General features: G+C 44.5%; 2 protein-coding genes across 5 annotated transcripts in view; one reads left to right on the forward strand and one right to left on the reverse strand.

Annotated features, from left to right (window-relative positions):
• The window catches only part of adgrg6 (adhesion G protein-coupled receptor G6), a 116,713-nt gene that overhangs the window by 84,988 nt on the left and 7,895 nt on the right, over positions 1-23,830 (forward strand). For all 4 annotated transcript variants that reach the window (XM_039598705.1, XM_039598707.1, XM_039598706.1 and 1 more), the window contains 6 exons: positions 256-524; positions 1,175-1,259; positions 1,639-1,789; positions 2,125-2,257; positions 2,455-2,556; positions 4,271-4,423. In XM_039598705.1, the coding sequence (XP_039454639.1) occupies positions 256-524; positions 1,175-1,259; positions 1,639-1,789; positions 2,125-2,257; positions 2,455-2,556; positions 4,271-4,423 (893 nt within the window). The remainder of the gene's footprint in view (positions 1-255; positions 525-1,174; positions 1,260-1,638; positions 1,790-2,124; positions 2,258-2,454; positions 2,557-4,270; positions 4,424-23,830) is intronic.
• Positions 19,585-21,140, reverse strand: LOC120433119. Its single transcript, XM_039598709.1, has one exon. The coding sequence runs from the start codon at positions 20,357-20,359 to the stop codon at positions 19,727-19,729; it is 633 nt and encodes a 210-aa protein (XP_039454643.1). The 5' UTR covers positions 20,360-21,140; the 3' UTR covers positions 19,585-19,726.

The raw sequence follows: 23,830 nt of genomic DNA on the forward strand, positions 1-23,830 counted from the left end.
CTCTGTGTTGGGTAAATGGAGCGCACATGGGTCACTCACGGTGCTCTGAAGGCTTTCAGCTCAAATGTTGTGAATCACCAATAAATTTCAAAGTCACAGAAATATTTGGAGCAGGAAACCCGAGAGAAACTTGAGAAACATGCGGCTTTGACTAGAGTGATGAGAATATTCGGAAAACTGCAGCAAATATATTTCTCGACAATATCAGAATGTAACCACGCAGAACTTTGTGCTTTCCTCCTCTTTTCCTCACAGGAAGCTGCGGCGTGACTACCCGTCGAAGATCCTGATGAACCTCAGCACATCCCTGCTGTTTCTCAACATGGTGTTCCTGCTGGACAGCTGGTTGAGCACCATGGAAAACAATGGGCTGTGCTTGGCTGTGGCCATTTTCCTCCACTACTTTCTTCTGACCTCCTTCACCTGGATGGGGCTAGAATCGGTCCATATGTACATTGCTCTGGTCAAAGTCTTTAACACCTACATCCGCCGGTACATCCTGAAGTTCTGCATCGTGGGGTGGGGTGAGTCGCCCACTGCTGATCCACACAGACCCACAAAGACAACAAAAGATCATGAATAAAGTAAAAGTGTCCAACATGGTTTAGCATTTCTCTGCATCAGGAAAAAATTATGATTAATAATTACTGAAGCTCCTGCTGTTGTGCACAAGTCAAGTCTTCGTTTGGAGGGAGATTTGGAACTCTGTGAAGCTGCGGGTGTCTCAGGGCAAAAACACACGGCACAGCTTCAGCTTCACATCATTCCTGCTGAATATGATTAATAATCTCTTACAGACAGATCTAAGTGCATGTAAACCTTTTACTATCCTGAACAGATGTGCACCAGCGCACCGAACATTCCTCAGAGAAAATATCTTCTAAGATTTATATTATCCTCCTGAGACCGGAGCTCTCGTTTGAGATGCGATTTTAATTTCTCTGAGCGGTTTGGGATTAGATGGCGCTGATATGCACATAAACATACACTACAAAGAGGAGGCCGTTACCTCGTTAGATAATTGTTGAATACTTTTCTGTCTTGATATGAGGACGTGGGTTTAATTTATAAGATAAAACAGTTTGATGCCATTTCAGTCTGTGATTGTGATGTAAGTGTAAGAGACCCGGGACACTGACGTTAATGTGCGGACGGTGTGCTGTGTGTGTTCCAGGCCTTCCTGCTGCGCTGGTTGGGATCGTCGCTGTGGTGGACAAAGGCGCGTACAAAGCAGAAGAACACAAAGGAGGGTCAAAGTTGTAAGTGTGCCTAGAATCTCAATAACAGGTCTACAAACCACATCACTAAATATGGATGTGATGATTTCTTGTCATTTATCTGAACTGACGTGTTCGAGCACCTGCAGCTGATTCTGTCTGTTATCCTGCAAAACCCCCAAAAACGATCAAACTGAGCAGCTGCACAAAATCTCACTTTAAAGCAACCCTCAGTCCTAACACTCAGAGCAGGGTTTACTATAACGGGATGACCAGAGCACTTTCACTTAGTTTGAGTTTACTGCATTTCAAATTGATTAAGGCAGAATTTAGTTTCATTATAATAAAGTGGATGATGTGTGAAAAAACCTTAAATCGCTCTTTAATAGTTTGAATGGGCATGTGTGTGTTTCCTTGTCAGCTGCTGGATTACCAATGAAACCGTCTTCTACACCACCTGCGTTGGTTACTTCTGCCTGGTGTTTCTGCTCAACCTGGCCATGTTTGTCGTGGTGATGCTGCAGATCTGCGGACGCAACGGCAAACGCAGCAACCGCACGCTGCGGGAAGAGGTCTGTACTCACGCCCAGTGATCTGGACTGAGACTGAGTTTCATGATAGAAAAAAAAAAACTTTCTGTCTGTTGTAATAACTCTCTGGATTAAAAATTCACCCTGACATTCCTGCAATATCATAACAACAAACAAGTATAAACGCAGGTGTCAGCAGCCTTAAGGCGGTCTGAAACGTCTAAATGGTTTTAAGGCTGATGTCAGAGACAGAGGAAAGAGTTACTGTACACCATTAATGAAGTTTCTCATGTGCTTCTGGAAAAGGAAGTAAACTAAGGAGACAAGGAAAGGAGGGAACGTTTAGCACTTTAAAATTCTCTCCTGCTGTGATCCAGGTTCTCCGAAACCTACGGAGCGCCATCAGCCTCACCTTCCTGCTGGGAATGACATGGGGCTTTGCTTTCTTTGCCTGGGGACCGGTCAAGCTGACGTTCATGTACCTCTTCTCCATCTTCAACTCGCTGCAAGGTGAAGTGACCGCATAGCGTGATAGTGTGAACATGTTTAATCCGTCAGCTGAGTTGTGTTATGTGTAAAGATAAAAGGTTATAGAGCAGGTTTGTGCAGAGACGATAACTGTAAGATGACCCAAGCAGTTATTTTTACCTGTCAGCAGGTCTGCTGTGGTGGAATAACTCATTCTATTTCTACCTGTCTTTTTTTAGGCCTCTTCATATTTATTTTCCACTGCGCCCTGAAAGAAAACGTGCAGAAGCAGTGGAGGAGATACCTCTGCTGTGGCCGATTCAAGCTGTCAGACAACTCAGGTATCCCATCTGTCTGTCTGCCTTTTTCAGGTCAAGGCTAGTTCACGTCTCCCCTCTCAGATCTGTCTGCCGGACCCCTGCCAGGTTCCCACGGCAGCAGAAAAAAAAAATAAAAGGACGTTTTATTAAAAATATAAAAGCTAAGTCGCCACAGCTTCATAGGTAATAAAAAAGATAAACCCAGGAAGTCCTCCAGGTGCGCTCAGTCTCAGGATGTGCTGTCCGGGTGCCATTTCATTTAAGAGAAATCAGCGAGTTTCACTTGATGCCAAAAAATTACTGTGCAAAAGTCTCCAACCACAGATAAAGTTTTGCTTGAAAAATAGAAAATAGATGCATAAATACAGAGAAATACAACCTGGAGAGCTGGATGTTTGCCTGTTTAGGACATCAGTGGCAGATACTGTTCATCTTTTAAAACTGGTTCTTTCCTCAGATGTCTGCCATGACACTGATTCATGACTTTAGTTCGGAGCCTTTTTATGCTTGAATGATTCGTATGTTAAGTGTTAAGTAGGTACAAGGACTGGACTGGAAACGAGTGAAAAAACAGCCAATGACATGAGGAGATGTTCCTCATGCTCAAGAGCACTTTAAGAATGACAAGAACAACCTCAGAGCAGGCGAAAGATCCAGTATTTACTGACTGTTATCAGTCATGTCCTGAAAAGTACTTTTTACATGATTGAACTCACAAATCCAAAGAGCTCCACTTTAGTGCCAGCAGTGATTTTATGAAAGGAGAGAGAGGACAAATGCTCTAGCCCTTGCTTCGCTTTAACATGTGAAGGTTTTCAGTGAGTGAACACTTCTTTCACATGGACGTGTGTGAGATCCGTTTATTCACTTATACAGTAACATCTCTGAATGTTTCAGCCGAAACATGTTTGGAGAGAAACAACTCATTTAATTTATTTTTCATTTGATAAAAATTCAGATTATGATGTCTTTTTAAACTTGTTGGAATGAGTTCATGATACATGTTCGTGTTAAAGCCAAAATCTCTCAGTTCAGGTTCAAGATGAAAATGAACAAAGTGATCTTCACAGACGTCTGTTCAAAAACCGGAAAATTAAAGGCCTAAAACATCCTGAGAAGCTGTGAAAGTAAAAGTTAGACTTGCTTTTTTATGTTCTGTTGGGACCTCTTCAGTCTGATAGGACAGGATTTTCCTTTTCTTTGTTTTGGCAACAGTTGGATAGGTTATCAAAACCACAGATTATGTTTCTTTCATTGGAGAATTATTCAACTGGAAAAAGAAGGAATCATTTGTAATGGTTTCATTCATCTGTCCACATTCTGTCCAGGCCAGCTGAATTTAAACAGGTGTTGTTGGGAATTGTTCTAAACAGCTGGAAACATGATGTTTAAAGGTTAAATATGCATAATGACAAGATTTCACCTGGTATTCAAACATCCTGAACATTTTTAATCTCAGCACATTAAACTTCAGTTGCAAAAATCCAGAAAATGGAAATAGTGTAGATATAGTTCATGTTGACTGTGAATTGTTTAGTCAAAATCTAAAGTTGTACATGTTCCTCTAGAAGAAAAATGTGGAGAATTATTAGAGAGGTCCATTCATTGTGTCTGACACTGGACTTCAATAAGATTGAGGAACATTAGCATTGAAGAAAAAACCCTACAACACATTTTTGTCCAACTGATATCTTCTCTAAAAATCTGGAGATAATTGATTGTTTCTTGTGTGCAGACTGGAGTAAGACAGCTACCAACAACACCAAGAAGGTGAGCTCAGACAACCTGGGCAAGTCTCTGTCCTCCAGCTCCTTCGGCTCCACCACCGCCAACTGGACCTCCAAGGCTAAAGCGACGCTCAACCCATTCAAACGACATAGTAACACAGGTGAGACCCGCTCAGAAAGGCTCTCGCAGCACAAATGCTTTCATACATTAATTACTTACAGGAGACCGTGAGACCGAGAGGACATGGAAGCAGAGAGAGGAGAAACATCCAGTGTGAGTTAGTCTGAAAAGAAAACCACCACCCTGTTTAGACAGCTTGTCTGAAGTCCATTCCTCTTTGTGAAAACACCGCTGCACATACTATGCCTCAGAGCTTTACTGCTTTAATAACACTTGTATATGTTAGCATGTAGCCTATGGCAGACATGAGTGTGTGGACCAAATGTTCCCCATACGCTGTGCAACACTACTATGTAGTAAACAAGTTTGCATGCAGAGTCCAGTGTTTTCTGTCCTGAATACGAATGTGAAAGGAACTTGAATCACCCCCTAATGTGGAAGTTAGTGTAGCTTATCACAACCCCGAAGCAAAAAGGCCGGTTTGATTCTGTCATAGTTATATATTATAACATCCTGCTCAGTAACAATCTCTGTAATTAATCCACCTTTCTTCTTGAATAAATTAGAACTTCCTTAAATCACTTTCACTATTTAATGAACGAGATGATCCATAATAGTTGTTTAGTGACTTGGTTTGAAGGAAAGACTTCAAGTGCCAGTTAAACACAAGTGCATGCAAACTTGACTCCACTTGAAGATCAGTTCATTTTTTCCGTGACTGTTGCAGGTTTGTCACTGTTACCATGAAAGCCTGTGTAATATCTTCTGGTACGTGATGTTGATGTGTGTGCCTCTGTGTTTGCTGTGTAGACAGCTATTCCAGCCAGTAACAACAATGGAGGACCAGCGGAGGTAACGCCTAAGCCGATTAGACGGTTGTGCTCCTGCTTCCAGCATCATGTGATCTGATCTGGGTTTCCCAAAATGCTTCTGCTCTAAAATTAATCTGGAAATCCAAATTCTAGATGATGTTTAATTTGGTGTTTTTAATCCAAAAGAGGAAAATGTTCAAAGGTCTCGCTAGCAGACATTTTGGGAAAGCAGCCACTGTGATTGTGCTGTGATTGTTTGGTCGCCATGATGTCATACGCGTCCCTTGTTCCCCACCCCTGAGACACTCTGTCATAAGCAAGAGCTCAAACTCAACCCACCCATTCATATTTTGGCCTCAGGGTGCCTTGGGGTGCAGAAACAAGCGCGCCGTGTCGGGCTGCTTCCGAGCCGACATCTGCAATGTGTTTAATTATTTTGGATTTGTGCGAATTTGTAATAAGAGCAAAGTAACACCAGGCTAACGCTGTGTTTCATATTAGAGTGAGTAACTGGTGTGATTTCTTGTGTTTGCTCATTAAATTAACACCAAATGTTGAGGATGTCAAACACTCTGTTTGAGTCCCAACATTACATGATGCAACTGGCTCCCAAAGAGATTGAACCTCTCTCTCTCTCTCTCTCTCTCTTACTAAACGTGATCACATTAAACATCTGCTCTCAAAATCGGAGAGGTGCAACACTTCCTACAGTTTAGTTTAATTACTTTAGGCACAATTGTATAACATCCCCAAACCATTTGAGGAAGGCTCTGACACTCATCCATGAAGTAGAATAAGCACGTTCCAGCAGGCAGAACTCTGATATGTTTTCTAAGGATATTAAAGCTATTTCTTCTTTATATATTTAAGCTGTGACACAGACTGTGAACAATCACAGTTGACTAGAACCCACGGAACACAAATTAACACAAAATTTACCCAAAGAACAAGCTCCATATTTGAAATTGCAGTAATAAAATTACAAGAGGAGTCACAGAAACTACAGTTACCAGTTTTCAAACCAACAAATTAAGTTTTTTCACTCTTAAAAGTGGAAAATCTAATGTTTGTTTTAACTTATTTACATTATCCTACATGGTTAACATGGGCTTCGGTGCAGTGAATGATTTATTGATTCCAGGTTAACTCCAGGTTAGTTTGAGTAGATGGAAGGGGTCTGGTTATACTGGTTATACTGGTTATATCAAAAAAAAAAATCAGTGTGTGCCCGATGGTGCCATATGGAAACACCTTGGCTGTCTTTGTTAAATCAAAGAGAAGTCAGACAGCGTAACGTTTTGGCTGCCCGACTCTGATGACTTTACTCATGTGAGCCAAAGAGTACAATAACGTTAAACAGCGAGGTTCAACTCGTTCATCAAGATATTTCTAGTGTTATTGTTTGACTGTGGTTTACAGTTCTAGGCTAACCCCTGTCAGCTTGCCACATATCAGCTATAATAGCTGTATTGGCCATTTGGAGTAACCTTATATTGCGTTTGCAACTAGCATTGCATTTAAGATTATTTGAGGCTAAAGGTGACATGAATGAACTTTTTATGTTGGCCACTTCAGATAGATCCATAAGCCTTGATGTTATTGATGTCGTCAAAAACTCAGTTTATCCTAAGTTAGTCCACGACATCATTAAGTCATAAAACCTAAAAAAAATATTGATTTGGCTGAGAGCACTTAAAGCTGACTCTGGCTGATCTGAGAGGTGGAGAAAACATGCGAGCCACACCTGTTTCTGCATTTCCAGAATGAAAATAACTGCATGCACATTTAAAAGTCCATCACAGATACTAAGATGAAATGGATTAAGCAGAGGACTCTAACCTGTGAGAGAGGGGGAGGAGGAGCTTTGGACAGTGAGGGGAAAGAGAGGAGATTTGCAGGAGGAAGCTTTCAGTTTCCAATTTCTTGGTTCACCTTTTTCTAATGTTACACAATTGCAGCTTTAAATGCTAATCTGCACGCTCAACAGGTTTGATTTTATGCTTCCTTTGTGGCGCCCCTCCCTCTGCCAGTCAGAAGATTAGGAAACTTTTCGGTTGGACAGTCCTTCACTTTTCACTCTCACATGATCTGCGACAGCCAAAAGGAATGACTAATGTAATTTCAGCTGTAGTTTAACTGTGTGTACATGATGTGTTTAGTGTTATGGACGGAATCCATCTTTATGTAATTTACTGTGAGGGTTTCCATGTGAAACAAAAAGACCCAAAGCAATCTTAAAACCACAGGAGAAGTAATTTGTCCGTAACAAATTTCACAACAGGTTGTTTTGTTCCCACTAACATTAAAAAAAAATCTGGTTCGTTTTGACCCCTTTATAGATGTCACTGTTCTCTGGGCTGATTTGGCAGTCCTGAAATCTGGACTTCCCCTTCTCTCGAGCACAGAGTACTCCCTGTGCGGCCATTGTGTCAGTCAGAGTCAGCCCGACCGACAAGGGTAAAGGTGAACAGGTAAAAGTGTCTCAGCCACTGCATCATATCTCCAGGTGAGCTGAGAGAACAGGTGAGGAGAGATCGATTCGTCTCTTTGGGAGTTTGGAGGTTTTCGCTAAAGCTGTGATGTCAGATTTTCTCCTTCAAACTGGCCACATTCACTCTGAGCTCAATTAGTACTCTTACTTTCATTCCCAGCGTTCCCAGCCTCCTCTGCACAGACCGCTGGGACCGTGTGGAACTGAAGAACACACAGAGCCGTAATGGAAAGAATGAAAAGAAGTTTTTTCCCTTTAATGCCACCAATATGTTTTAAAAAGCTGAAGCATGGTTCTGAGACTTTTTCTTACTAAAGCGAGCAGGAGAACGACGTTGTCTGCATGGAGTTCACCGCTGACGCGTGCGGTGAACTCAGAACCATTCGTGCATACTCTGTGTGCAGAACAGAGCTGATGATTTAAACCCCAGTAGTCAGGAGCTGAAGAGTGAATGGAGCCACTTTAAAGGTTACTGTTGTTCAGGGTAAAGTGCTTTCTGGAACATCTTTCAGACAGTCCACAAATATCTTTCATGGCAGACGCTTTGGGGAATCCACTCGTGAATGATGCTGAATGTTGTCTTAACTGTTGCCTCGTGTTTCCTGTGCAGGTTGTGCGCTTTAGTCGGGAGACCTGACACATACTTTGGGGATTGTGCTGCTCCAGTTGTGTCAGCGTAGTTATCTGTCTTGGTGTGTTTGACCCACAGGAACTGATGCACATGTCAGCTCTGAATAGGATATTTCTTTCACTCTGTGATGGTCACACACACACGTGTGGTTGAAATGTCATACATACATGCACTTACACACTTCACCACATGTATCAATGCTTTGCATCATGAGCGACCTGCAGACCTATGAGTCAAACGCCAAGTCCAACCTTCCATCCAGCACGCTGCTGATCCTTTTATTCATGACCTTCATCGATATGTCTCATTGCATCTCTGTGCGATTAGATCATCCCTGAAACCGCCTGGAAAATACTGTCATGGTGCACAGTAGTCTACACTGGTGACAAATTTGGACCCTGTTCTGGATTCCAACCAAACCCAGGACAAATAAATCAATTATTTAAAAATAGAATAATAAGCAAAACTGAACATGTGGGACTAAAGCAGACCCAAAATGAGCTTGGTGTTCCACCAAGATAATCGGTTCATGACTCCCACACCCATCTTATCTTGATGCTTGACTATATAATCACAGCTGACAGTGTAATGAGATGTAGTGGCCCCATCTCACTCCGTCATGCTGTGCTGGAGTCAGTATTTTATTATCTTCTACTAAGAGAAAAAACGGTTATTAGACATTTGTCACGACAGAGGATGAAATCATTTGGAGTGGCAGTGTTTCAAAGTTTAAAGCCATCAAACCTGTGGGTTTGTGGACCCCCTGAAATATATTTCACTGTCTCTCCTTTACAGTACCTGAAAAACACAGTGAACCAACAGTTTGGCTGAGCAGAAATGACACAGGTGTTTCCCAAAAGACAATAAGACGATGTACAAGAGGCATCATTGTGGAAAAAAAAAAAATTCTCAACTTTTATTTACATTTGAGCAAAACGTTTTATGTCCAGAATTATTCATACCCTTCTCAGTAATCAATAGATAAGCCTTTATTGGCTATTGCAGCAATCAAACAATTCCTATAATTGCAGACCAGCTTTTTGCATGTCTCCACAGGCATTTTTGCCCACTCATCTTTAGCAGTGAGCTCCAAATCTTTCAGGTTGGAGGGTCTTCTTGCCATCACCCTGATCTTTAGCTCCCTCCACAGATTCTCAGTTGGATTCAAGTCAGGACTCTGGCTGGGCCACTGCAAAATGTTAATGTTTTTGTCTGCTAACCATTTCTTCACCACTTTTGCTGCGTGTTTTTGGTCATTATCCACTGGTGCCCAAGGCCAAGTTTCTCTGCAGACTCCCTGATGTTGTTGTTGAGAATCTTCATGTATTGCTCTTTTCTCATGGTGCCATTTACTGTGATTAGGTTCCCTGGTCCATTGGCTGAAAAACACCCCCAAAGCATTAGGTTCCCACCACCATGTTTGACAGTGGGGATGGTGTTCTTTGAGTTGAAGGCTTCTCCTTTTTTACGCCAAATGAAGGAAACATTATTGTGACAAAACAATTCAATTTTTGTTTCATCTGACCATAACAAAGAAGACCAGAAGTTCGCACTGTAGCCACTGGAACTTGAAAACATTTAGATATGGCCTTGTAGCCCTTTCCTGACTTGTGAGCAGCCACAATGCATAGCCACAGGTCCTCACTGAGCTCCTTTGTCTTAGCCATGACTGTCCACAAACCAACTGCAGAGAGCTGCTGTTTTTCACCTGTTGAGTTGATTAAAACAGCTGTTCCCAATTAATTAGAGCAATTAGAATGCTTTAGACCAGCTTGGACTATTTGGAATGATATAGAACTTTGGATTTTCCCAGAGACTGTGACAGTTTGTGAAGAGTATGAATAATTCTGGACATGACACGTTTTGCTCAAATGTAAATAAAAGCTGAGAAATGGGGGGGTTTTTTTCCACAATAATGCCTCTTGTACATTGTCTTATTAACTTTTGGGATACGCCTGTGTCATTTCCGGTCAAAAAACACTTGCTGGTTGCATAAAAGTAGCTTTAAGTCAAAATTTGACAGGGGTATGAATAATTATGGGCTTGACTGTATATATTCACTACGATTCTCTAATTGTGACTCACTTGATGAAATCAAAACCAACCAACAGCAAGACGTCAGTCCCAAGTCTACAAACAAACCCTCAAAGCCTGTGAGTAGAGCTGGGCGATATAAGATTTTTTCATATCACGATATGTTTTTTTCATTTCAGGCGATAACGATATATATCACGATATAAGCCAAATAACTATATTTGTAAGATTTAAATGTGCCGTTGCTCACAAGTAAAATGTGAAATAATCAGCAGCTTGTTTTGATTAAAATATTTATTTCCCATAATAAGTTCAACAGGGTAGATGTACTTAAGGAACATGAGACTTCAGTTTCAGATAAATAAAGGCAAATATTGCAAACTACACAAAGGGCAGCCGCTAAAGCGTTTAAGTTTCAAAACAGAAAAAACAAAACAGACCACTAAATTGTCAATTCCACTTAGAAACAAAATTTTAATTCTAAAAATAAATCTTAGTTTGTTTTACTGAAGAACAGACAAAATTGACTAACTTTTGTCAATATCAAATAAACTGAGAACTAAAAGGAAATTCTCAATCTCTCCTTGTTGTATAGCTTAGCTTTTCAAACAGTTTTAACAGTGACTTTAGTCTGACAAAAGCCGAATGACGAATTAGCGCTTTCAGTCAGAGATTGAGCATGCACCGCTTTATTGTATTTCCAGACTTGCTTTCGGCACAATTTACAGTGCGCTACTCTCTGTTTTTGTCAGACTTGAAATAGCGAAATACCTTCACACTCACGGAACTTCTGTGGCCCTTCCGTTCGACAATCTCTCCGGCATTGGAACCATCATCTGTTTTTTCTTCGGTAACCTTCGCTCACGCTCTTGGTTGGTTTTTCTCTAGTCGGCACACTCATTTCCTCCATTACCTGGGCAGCCCGGCTAGCTGCTTCCCAAACAAATACACATGTGTGCCTTGGCACTTGTGCTGTACGTAACAAGTCATGTGACATGACGCTGCGGCTATGATTGGTTCGGCTCTGCGCTACTTAATTTGGATTGGCTGTTCTTTGTTTTCTTTTAAGAGGACAAGAGAGATGAGGCCTATCGCAATAGTTAAATTTTTCTATCGAGAAAAAGTTATTTCGCAATACATATCGTTATCGTTCTATCGCCCAGCTCTACCTGTGAGGAACCAATACCATCCCAACAAAAGTTTGTGTTTTCTCCTTAATAACTCCAGGAGTTATGCTAGCTAGTGCATGCTTACTTTAGCCAAAAGTAATGAGCATCTATGCTGAAGGAAGATGTCTTTTGTCATGTAGTGAGAGTGCAGGCAGTGGGATTTAGAGAATCACTGAAGTGAGTTTGGTCCTCATTGATTACTGATGCAGTGACTGGCATGTTATTGATAAGCTGCATAAAGTGTAAAGGATGTAAATGGGAACATGTTCAGTGTGTTCCGCAGCTGTGCTCGTCCAGAAGTTTGCATCTTAATGATGCTGGCTTTGACTCTTTTAAATGCACAAAGTTTAGTTTCAAGAAGGAAAGAAAAAACACTCTGTGTTAGATATCCTTGTCCTTTGAGGGTCCAAATGACCTTTTTTGCTTTTCCGTTCCCATTTTTAAAAACCTGTGTAAAAGTATTTATCTGCAGACATCTGAACAGCTCTTGGTTGATTTTGGGTTCACCTCAGATGGGCGTTTGAGACTAATTTTACTGGAATGTTGATTAAAAGGGTTTTTTAGCCATTTTGGCAGATTTAATGTGGGTTGATGTGTAACGTTATGTCACCCTGTATCTGAAATCTATTGTCAAGTTGGAACTAAGATCAGAGCTCAGACACGTCATCCTTTGCCTGCTGCACTAAAGCCCAGTATTCACTTTGAAGGCTGCTTTTTTCTGCTTTTCCTTTTTCCAGGTAGGCAGCCTGGTATCTTGTGAAGGCCAAATTAAAAGCCCATGTCTTTCCTCATAGCCTTACTGATATCGCTGTGTAGCTCAGCCAGACCTAACATATGGAACTACTGAATGATACATACATCCTCCATTAACCGAGGTGCTTGTGAAGCATCTGTTACTGTTTCCAGGCAGATTTGACTGATAGGAAAACTCCACTGTATCCTGCCTGCTCCGTGTGAGTCCACAAAGTCGGGATACGGTGGTCATGAGCAGAGACGTGGTCCAGAGATTAAAACTCAGATGAGCACGTCGGGCGAATCATGGACAGCTTTGGATGCAACACCTGGTTCACTTCCAAGCAAAACAGAAAATACTTTCCAACCACCGTCTTTTTCATTTTATTGGCAGTGTTGTGTACAGAAATTGTCAGAATGTCTCAGCCAGGTCCAAGCCACTGAAGAACTGCAGATCTCGCATAGTTCGAGGACTTTTCACTGATTGTCTATTTTTAAAATTTTTATGTATGATTTTTATGTGTCAGTATCAGCTTCTTTGAACCGTTGCCCTTCCTGAGGTTCTCTCTAAGGGTACTTTCTCAGGTGAAGCTGGATTACACCTTTGTTATCAAGCACTGACATGCTGACAGAGTAAGGGGTTACAGTTTGAGTCAGTTCTTAGTCAACGATCACTTCTTTAACAGTATTTGCAGTAAAGAACAAAAAGTTCTAAAGTGAGGAAGGAAAATGGAGGCCAACAAAAAGATAATGGAGTGCAGATGAAAACATAAAATGTGTTGGACACCACAATAAAATAAAGATTTTAGTCAGAACCTTATCCAAAAATAATCTTTACGAAGTGATTTAAAGAAGTTGCTGATTGTGCCAGTTTCAGATTGTCAGACAGGGCGGTGATATTGACTGGTTTTGTGTCAGCGTTTGGCCAAACTAATAGTGTAAGAAAACACACAAATCCTGGCCGGACACCACAAAACTGTCCACATGGTCATGTCCAGCTTGCACATTTTTACTTTGTACTGTCTCCAGTGTTGCCTGAGCCACATCGTGAGGTGTAATCAGCAAAGACAGTATGTGATGTCTGAGTCCTACTGACACTCGAATACACATGAAGACATTTGCCGTTTGCCTTCAGATCAGAGCTTTGTTGCTGCTTGTCGTCATCTCTCTAGATGAGGCCTGATTTGCTGCACAGTGTCGGCTGAGCATGTCGTTCCAGTATCTCGCTCTGTCTTTTACTTCTAAGCACTAACAGAGCTCAGGGCAGAGTCTAAGTAGAAGCAGAATCATTGCCAAGTGGTCTGGTTGTTGTCTGGTTAATTTCTTCAAACTTTGTCCAAAAAAGTGAAACCCTGAAATATTCTCTTGTTAGGAGCCATTTTTATTTGCAAGTGTGTCATTTGGACACCAGGGTTGATGGATAAGGTAAAAACACAGTTAAGGAAATCAGGCAAATGATGATTTGAGAAAGTGTGTTTTAAACAGAATTCAAAGAAGAAAGAGATTCAGTGACTGACCTTCTCAGTAAAGTTAATCTGGAGTCTCATAGTATAGACCTCACAGCAAGAGGTCAGACACCTTCTGTCACACATGCTCAAGAATGTTAGTCAAAGAAAATCAATTAAAACAGTTCAACTCTCCTGGTTTGAGTCAAAGCTTACATAAATACATTCTCCCTGTGGATTATTTAGTCTTTAAAGACTCAAACAAAAACCTGCGTCCACAGCGCTACATGATGAGCTGCATTAGCTTTTTTATTCTTTTGCTTTGCCACTTGGAGGCAGCAGAAGCAGGGGGTGAACGGTGCTACCACAACCACACACAGGACTGTTGCCTTTACACGTGACCTGGAGCGACATTTAAACTTAACAGCCTGCTGCGCCCTCGTGCTGCGGGAAAGACCGGACGATAAAATCTGTGTGGGTTCGACTGTATAAGTGTAAACTTTAACATGTGATACTGTCAGATCATCTGTGGCACATACCATTTATCAGCGCAGCTTTATTGTGTGGAATGCTTTAGGCCTGCAGAAACAGACTGGTTTGTCCAATGACTTTACTATAACATAAAAGCATGTAATGAAAATAATGCGTTTTTATTTGTACCTTAGAGGAGGATGACGTCCCATAAGCATTCTCATTCAGATCATAGCCTGCGGTGGAAATGGACAGCGTGTTATTAAGTCATCTGCGCTGAAGGAGGAATTCTCTCTTTGTCTTTCCTACGAGGTTGCTTCACAGTTCCTCAGTGTCTGCACCGGTGTCAGTCTATCCTTGTATCATTTCCAGATGTTTGAGGTCGGAGCATCTCTCCATCACAGAACAGGCAGATCATGACCAGGGACCGACCTGCTATTCCCAAACGCCTTTTCTATGACACCAGCTCAGCCCTAACACCCCTCTCAGTTTCTGTCTCTGTCTTAAAGTGTACTCTGGTGTACAATTGAGGGATTAAAAAAAATAAAACGGTATTCCCCTTAAAAATGTTGTCCATGTGTCAGAGGAGATGCAGCAAGAAAACAAAACATCCCAGTGTGACATCATGGGGCATTTTAAAAGTCAAAATGAATGAATAGGACCAGCTGCAACATGACCGTGCGAGGCCAGGGGCATAATCAGCGCTGTCATAATGCATAGTGAAAGGAAGTCATGACTGCAGTCCACGCCAGCAGGAAATCATTTCTTGACCCTGAAGCTTTTTGTGTTGCAAAAGGACAACAGTTGGAAGAGATGTTGGGAATAATCTCCGAATGCGTAGTAAGACAACACAATCAATCAATCCATTCTTTGTTTAATCAGGCAACGATAGAGAAGGAGCTTCTTTGTTTGAACAGCGTGATTTAGATGCAATCTCACATATTTCCTGCTTTACAATATCAGACCAGGAGGTCAGCACACAGACATATGCATGTGTTTGATTTGGCTCAAAGTGCACACATTTAAGTCAGTTGCTTTGGCCCATTGTCCACAAGAATGTTCCATAAAATGTAAAACTGTGAAGACTGCTGGTATATCTATACCATAAATCCAGAATTCAGGATGACATTTTTAACAAGTAGACAAAATTATTGTCTCAAACTGCCACACCTGTAAAGAGCCCCGGAGCATCATTAACTTCTAAGAAGTCTTCCTGGACTGAATGAGGAACAAAAGGAAACCCCTGGAGGTTTGATGAAGACACTTTTTGTAAATGAATGAACATTTTCCAGACATTCTCACATTAAGAGCATTGAGACTGATAAGGTTTCCGAAAGAGACTCAGGCACAGGCCAGGGTGTTCCTTTAAGCGAAGAACAGTGCGTTTATTTACAGTGGACACAATCACCAAGTGGCTATATACAACGTGCAGGGGAAAGGGGTCCGGGTCGCCAGGGTCCGTGGGGACACAGGGTTAGGGGGAAAGGTGCTCCACACTTTCTGTACAAAAACTCCTCCTCAGTCACTCCTCTCAGAATCTGGTTTCCAAAACGATCTAAACACAAAAAGGTCAGGTTAGCGGGATAATAACAAAGGGCTTTCAAGATTCAGGTTGGCAGATACACAAGTTTGACTGACGCTGATAGCTCAACGATCCAGCGAAGACTAGTGCAGACTCGCCATCTTAAGTAGTGCAGTACTCAGCTGGAATCAGCGGCCGGTGCGATGATGAGAGCAGGTGTGTGGCCAGCAGCGGGAGCCCGCAATGAGCGTCGCCGCGGCGAGAGAGAGAGCGCGAGAGAGAGAGAGAGCAAACACACCAAACATATTGCCTAATAGAGGGTCGACCAGCGGGGCACAGGGACCATGACAGTACCCCCCCCCCTCAACGGGAGCCCCCCGGCGACCCACTAGGCTTACCAGGATGAGACCGATGGAAGGCCCGCAGCATGCGCCTGTCCAGGACGGCGGCCCGCGGAACCCAGGACCGTTCCTCAATGCCATAGCCCTCCCAGTCCACCAGGTACTGGAAGCCACGCCCGCAGCGGCGAGAGTCCATAATCCGCGTGATGGAATAGGCGGGCAAGCCATCCACAAGCCGGGCGGGCGGAGGGGGCCTGGAAGGAGGGCACAGAGGGCTACTCTGGACAGGTTTGATTTGGGAGACGTGGAACACATTGTGAATCCTCATGTTGCGTGGCAGCTGGAGTTTCACAGAGACAGGGTTAACCAGCGCCGAAACCTCAAACGGACCAATGAAGTTTGGACTGAGTTTTTTGGATTCAGTTCGGAGAGGAACAAAGCGTGTGGACAGCCATACCTTTTGTCCCACGGCGTATGCTGGAGCGGGTGTGCGGTGGCGGTCTGCGATCCGTTTGTTTCGGTCCTTGGTGCGCAGCAACACTGTCCGTGCGGCCCGCCAAGCTCGTCGGCACCTACGTAGATGGGCCTGAACAGACGGTACAGAGTGCTCACCTTCAACAGAGGGGAAGAGAGGCGGCTGGAAACCCAGTGAGACCTCGAAGGGAGACCGACCGGTGGCGGAGGAAGTCAAGCTGTTATGGGCGTACTCAATCCAGGGCAGTTCATCACTCCAGATGGACTGGTTAGAGGACGCTATGCACCGCAATACTGCCTCAAGCTCTTGGTTAGCCCGCTCACACTGACCGTTGCTTTGGGGATGGTAACCGGAGGTTAGACTGACCTTCGCCCCCAAAGAGGAGCAGAATTCCTTCCAGACGCCAGATGTGAACTGGGGACCTCTGTCAGAAACGATGTCCTCCGGGATCCCGTGCAAACGAAACACGTGGAGGGTAAGCAGCCGTGCAGTCTCCATCGCTGTGGGAAGCTTGGGTAGAGCTATGAAGTGGGCAGCTTTAGAAAAACGATCTACGATGGTAAGTATGACAGTGTTACCTGCTGATGGCGGCAGTCCGGTCACAAAGTCCAAAGCTATATGGGACCAAGGCCTGGATGGAGTCGACAGGGGATTGAGCTGTCCAGCGGGTGGCTGACGAGACGGTTTGTTCCGGGCGCAGGTCGCGCAGGCGGAGACGTACTCCCGAGTGTCTTTGGTCAGAGAGGGCCACCAGAAATAGCGCTGGAGGAAGTTGATAGTGCGGTGGACCCCTGGGTGGCAAGTAAAGCGGGCAGTGTGGGCCCAATGAAGTACTTGAGAACGTACCGATTGAGGGACGTAGAGACGTTGGGCTGGCCCACCTCCCGGATCCGGTTCCAACACCTGAGCCTCCCGAACGGTTGCTTCGATCTCCCAGGAGATGGCGCCCACGACACAGGTGGCGGGGAGAACAGGAGCGGGCTCAGTGGGGTCCTCCGAGGCTGAGAACTGACGGGACAGGGCGTCAGGTTTGACATTCCGGGAACCGGGTCTGTAAGAGATGGTGAAGTGGAAACGGGTGAAAAACAGGGCCCACCTAGCCTGTCGGGCATTGAGCCTCTTCGCTGATTGCAGGTATGCTAGGTTCTTGTGGTCTGTCCAGACGAGGAAAGGCTGAGCCGCGCCCTCCAACCAGTGCCGCCACTCCTCCAAGGCTAGTTTTATCGCCAGCAGTTCCCGATCTCCGACATCGTAGTTCCTCTCTGCAGGGGACAGACGGCGGGAGAAGAAGGCACAAGGGTGGAGCTTACCTCCCTTCCGTTGTGACAGAACCGCTCCAACCCCTGAGTCGGAGGCGTCAACCTCGACCACGAATGGCTGCGTGAGGTCGGGTTGGATCAGGATGGGGGCCGTGGCGAACCGTTTCTTGAGTTCCTGGAAAGCCAACTGAGCTTCATTGTTCAACTGAAAAAGAAGCTTGGGAGAGGTTAGCTGGGTCAACGGTAAGGCAACTCGGCTGAAGTCCCGAATGAACCGCCGATAAAATTTGGCAAACCCAAGGAAACGTTGCAGTTGGCGCCGATTAGGTGGTTCTGGCCACTCAACGACAGCTTTTACCTTCACAGGGTCCGGGCGGAGATCTCCTTGATCGATTATGTACCCCAGGAATGCAACAGTGGGGACGTGGAATTCACACTTCTCTCCTTTGACGAACAATCGGTTTTCGAGGAGGCGTTGCAGGACCTGTCTGACATGGTTCTCGTGCTCGGGCTGGTTTCTGGAAAAGATCAGGATGTCGTCTAGATAGACAAAAACAAAACGGTTAATGAAGTCTCTAAGCATATCGTTCACCAGGGCTTGGAACACCGCAGGGGCGTTAGTGAGGCCAAAGGGCATGACAAGGTACTCGAAGTGGCCGAGGTGGTTGTTGAAGGCGGTCTTACACTCATCGCCCTCACGGATGCGAACCAAATGGTATGCGTTTCGCAAATCCAGTTTGGTGAAAACAGTTGCCCCTTGGAGGAGTTCGAAGGCCGAAGTGAGGAGAGGCAGAGGGTATTTATTTTTGACTGTGATGTTGTTTAATCCGCGATAGTCAATGCATGGCCGGAGGGTTTTATCCTTCTTTTCGACAAAGAAGAAGCCTGCCGCGACTGGAGAAGTAGAGGCCCGAATGAGGCCGGCAGCCAGGGACTCCGTAATGTACTTCTCCATAGCCTCTCGTTCAGGAAGTGAGATGCTATAGAGCCGACTGGTGGGTAACGGAGCTCCAGGGAGCAGGTCGATAGCACAATCATAGGGCCTATGTGGAGGAAGTGACTGGGCGCGGGCTTTTTGAAACACCTCAGCTAGGTCGTGATAAACGGAGGGCACATTAGTTAAATCGGCCGATTTCATTTCCCCAGGAGAGGGCGTTTCAGTGCTTGGAGGTGAGGCAGCTTTAAGGCAGGTCATGTGGCAGTCCTCCCCCCACCCGGTGATACATCCCTTTAGCCAATTGATGTGAGGGTTATGCTGTTGTAGCCAGGGGTGGCCGAGAACCAGTGGAGTGCGAGTCGCTTTAAACACCAAAAAACAGATTTCTTCAGAATGATTGCCAGAGAGGGTGAGCTCTACAGGCTCAGTGACTAGAGTGATGTCCGGAAGGCGTTGGCCTGACAACGCCGTAACACGCAATGCATGAGGCAGGGGCTCCAATCTTAACCCAAGTTGCTGGGCTAACTGACAGTCAATAAAATTTTGTTCTGCCCCAGAGTCGATTAATACTGACAGGGAGCGACTCTTAGAGTGGAAGGAAAGTTTAGCCGGTAGCGTTAAACGGGGAGGAGCTTCTTCCTGGCTTAGCTCGCCCACCAGTACTCCTACCATCACTGGCGGGCGCGCCCTTTTGCCCGCGAAGGGCAGGTAGCTACAACATGTCCCTTATGGCCGCAATAGAGGCACTCACCAGCCGAAATTCTGCGCTGACACTCCGCCGCGGTGAGATGGGAGCCGCCCAGCTGCATGGGTTCTTCTCCGTCCCCGCTCTCGTGAGTCCGGGAGGGGCCGGCATCCGCCATGGCGCCAGAGGCTCCCGCAGCCTCATGGGAGTTGTAGTTCCGCTGCGACCGGCGAGCCCGTAGCCGCTCATCAACCTTAATGCACAGAGACATTAGCTCATTAAAGGAGGCAGGAAGATCGCGCACGATTAGCTCGTCCCTTAATTCTTCTCTAATATTGTTCAACAACGCGCTCCGTAGCGCCTCTTGAGTCCACCCGCCTCTTCTGCCAGAATCCAAAAGTCGATAGCGTAATCGGACATGCTCCTCCTACCTTGTTTGAAGTTGAGGAGACGGAGAGCAGCGGCCTCAGCCCCGGTGCCTGGGTTAAACACACTCTTAAATTTGGAGAGAAAGTCAGCGTAGGTGATGACAGGATCAGAGTTTAACACAACCTGGGCCCACTTTAGTGCACGGCCTCTCAGAAGTTGAACTAAGTAAGTGATTTTTGCCCCATCATTGTTATGAAAACGCTGCAGCTCGCGGAAGGTTAGAGAAACCTGAGCCAGAAAACCAGCACATTTGTCAGACTCACCCGAGAATGGTTCCGGTGTGGGTAGAGGTCCGTCAGACGGCGTCCCGACCCGAGGTGAGCTACCTGACGCTGCGGCAGGCGGTGCCTCCTGGGGAGCTGGGCCGGGTGGCTGAGGATTCCCTGGTTGCGCATTTCCTTCCAGCGGTATTAACTGCGCTACCGCCTGGGTCAATGCGGCCATGTCATTCCGTAGCTGCACGAGCATTTGTTCATGGCGGGCAAGCACGGCTTCCTGGGCGGCCAGAGCCCGGCCCACAGGGTCCTGTCCTGCTGAGTCCATGCTGGCTGGATCGTTCTGATAAGGTTTCCGAAAGAGACTCAGGCGCAGGCCAGGGTGTTCCTTTAAGCGAAGAACAGTGCGTTTATTTACAGTGGACACAATCACCAAGTGGCTATATACAACGTGCAGGGGAAAGGGGTCCGGGTCGCCAGGGTCCGTGGGGACACAGGGTTAGGGGGAAAGGTGCTCCACACTTTCTGTACAAAAACTCCTCCTCAGTCACTCCTCTCAGAATCTGGTTTCCAAAACGATCTAAACACAAAAAGGTCAGGTTAGCGGGATAATAACAAAGGGCTTTCAAGATTCAGGTTGGCAGATACACAAGTTTGACTGACGCTGATAGCTCAACGATCCAGCAAAGACTAGTGCAGACTCGCCATCTTAAGTAGTGCAGTACTCAGCTGGAATCAGCGGCCGGTGCGATGATGAGAGCAGGTGTGTGGCCAGCAGCGGGAGCCCGCAATGAGCGTCGCCGCGGTGAGAGAGAGAGAGCGAGAGAGAGAGAGAGCAAACACACCAAACATATTGCCTAATAGAGGGTCGACCAGCGGGGCACAGGGACCATGACAGAGACTAGTGTTTGGACTTCTATTCTTCTCAGTTCGTTCTAATTTTGATGTTTAGCTTGTTCCCCGGTTAGCCCTAATGCTAACCTAAAACAAACATGCAGTTCACAAAATTATGGTGACCATATTTTGATTTCCAAAAAAGAGGACACTTGGCTCAGTGATGAAGAACTTGCTTAAAGAAACATAAAATCGGGCCCGGCATTTTGACTAGAGATCGGCCCACCAGGTATTATAGGAAAAACCATAAAGCCTTTGAATGAAAACAAACGCTGTTGTGACAGTGGTGTACACTGTCTTGTTGGTATATGTATGATTTCTATACATTTTACATCAGATGAAAACTTTGGTTGTAAGATTCAGATAATTATTTATTAAAAGCTAGATATTTTAAATGAGAATAAGAAAGAAAAGTATTTCTTTGTGCCCCCTTTCCCTGTTAATGCCCTACCTGCCCCCCTGGCAAGGCTGTGCTAGACTCGCCCCTGCACAGTTACCAGCTTTCAGCTACATAGAAAAGGATCCTGGTGTTATTTGTCTCTCAGAAACAGTTCATAACTTCCCTTCAACTCATTCATGTCACGAAAAAGGTAACCCAGTTTCTCCATCATCTGTTCAGCTCTGATGATTCTCTTGTGTCTTTTTCCATTCTCGCTGAAGTCCGGGACAAACTGTGGTCCTTTTCAGCTCAATACGAAACGCATATATTTTCTCTGAATACGGGACGATTCCGTTGTTTACGGGACGGTTGGCAACTCTAATAACTAACCTTATCAATAAAGTTCACTATCAGTAACATCATAGCACCCACCCAGCTGTATAGAAACTCCATCATACTAGATAGTACGCAGTACGAGTTATTGTAACTGACTGTAAAAAGTCAGCACAACGAAAATAAACTCCACCTAAACTTGGTTTATATCTGACCCAGATAGAATGCAGGTCATAACTTCTTACCTGAAGAACAAGCGCTCACAAAGCAGCAGATGACGTCACACACAATGGTCCTCTGTCAGAATATAGGAAAACCTGGAAATTTTTATCAATCTCGAAAATCCCCCCGAACACCCCGGACAGAACGTGAAAAGAGGACACGTCTGGGGAAAAGAGGACGGTTGGTCACCCTACACAAAATCCCATCAACATCTGGGACTTGTGACATTTCTGGAGCTTTTGCATTGTTGCTGGTAGCTGTGGGTTAGTTTATAAGAGGGTTGGTTCTTAAATTCAGGGTAACTGACAAAGCATATTAACACTTTCATATTTCATTTTTCCTCTTGTGTCCATTTTTTTTTCATCTTCCTTCTTGTTTGGAGTCAGTAGATTATCTGGTAGCAGACTTAAAAGTACATTCCAGTCGTCGTTGTCCCCAGCATTGTTTCCTCCAACTTTCCCCCTGAAGGATCTTGAGACAATCTCAGGTCAGACAAGATGTGAAATCCCTCCAGTGAGGGTCGACCCCAGCGACTCTTCTCAGCTTGTTATGTCTGGGAAACCTTTGATTCAGTTTTATTTATATTGCTCTAGTTTCAAAGTGCTTTATATTATGGAGGTAAAGACCCTACAATGTTAGCAAAAGAACCATAGCATTGAGACTCCTGTGAGCAAGGACATAGTGGTGAGGAGGAAGAACCCCCATTAAACTGGTAAAGGCCTCTGGCAGAACCAGAATCGGGCAGCCATCTGCTGCGCCTGATCTGGAGCCTGAGGAGAAAGATAAGGGAGAAAAGAGGAGCACAGAGAGGCCACAAACACAAACGCTTTGCAAGAGAAAAATGGGAAGGCGCCATAACTAACGGATGGTTCAGGCCTGTCCATAACTAAACAATCCATAATTAAGGGATGACCCAGCCTTCATTAGAAGCTTTACCTAAAAGGAAAGTTTTTACTGTATAAAGCAATTGACCAGGAGGCTTCCTGGTCAGATGCCTGAAACATCTCAACAATTCTACTTTCTCTCACCCATTCTAGCCATCTTCTCTCATTAAAGCTCCGCCTTCTGACTAAGCAGTCTTTTCACCCAAATTGTTTTATGGGTGCAGGCCCACAAAAGTCTGTCTCTTAATCAGTCTATTTTACTTTAGAAATAAATTAGTTTTTGAAAATATGAAAATATGAAATATCAGTTACTCTGTACTCCTTTACATCTTCCAACTGCTAACTATCACATGTTTTGAGTTTATGTAGAAGTATACTTATTTTCATCGTTCATACCTGTAGTGGCCGATAGTTTTATCCAAATTATGCAGTTTTGATGACCTCGTATGAGCAACCACTTGGCAATAGTGGTAAGGAAGAACTCCCTTTTTACACGAATATAACCTCTGGCAGAACCAAGTTATCCGCCGTGATTGGTGGCAGGTGAGGAAGACAGAGACACCCTGTGGAAGATGAATAATAACTAATAATTAAATGCAGAGAAGTGTGTAAACACATAAAGCAGTGAGTGAAAAAAGGTGAAGATGTCATGTGTAATGTACAGCACATCTTTTTATACTAGTCCCATCACCTATGATTTAAACACATCTTCAGCTAAACCGCTGATAACAGCGGTTAGGTCAAAATTATATACCGCATACTGTCACCGTTCTATTTTTGCATATCGTATGCACACATTTTGAGTTACGATCTCAGCATCTAGTGCAACATGAAATTTCGACCCCGGGTGATACGACCCAGAGTATCCCGGTTATATTTTCTGCTGGCTCATAAAATCCTTGAAAAAGCAGGGTTTTTTGAGCAAATAAGAAATGAAAGATGGAGAAAAACAAAACAGAAAACCAGACAAAAACCAGACAACATTTGGCAAGACAGATAAATAATCTGCCCTAAGTTGAGTTCATCATAGCACTGTGAGATGATCAGAACTTATCGAATATGTTTTCCCATCCAAACTCTGCTGAGG

Source organism: Oreochromis aureus, linkage group 15, assembly GCF_013358895.1.
Source record: "Oreochromis aureus strain Israel breed Guangdong linkage group 15, ZZ_aureus, whole genome shotgun sequence".
Lineage (NCBI taxonomy): Eukaryota > Metazoa > Chordata > Actinopteri > Cichliformes > Cichlidae > Oreochromis > Oreochromis aureus.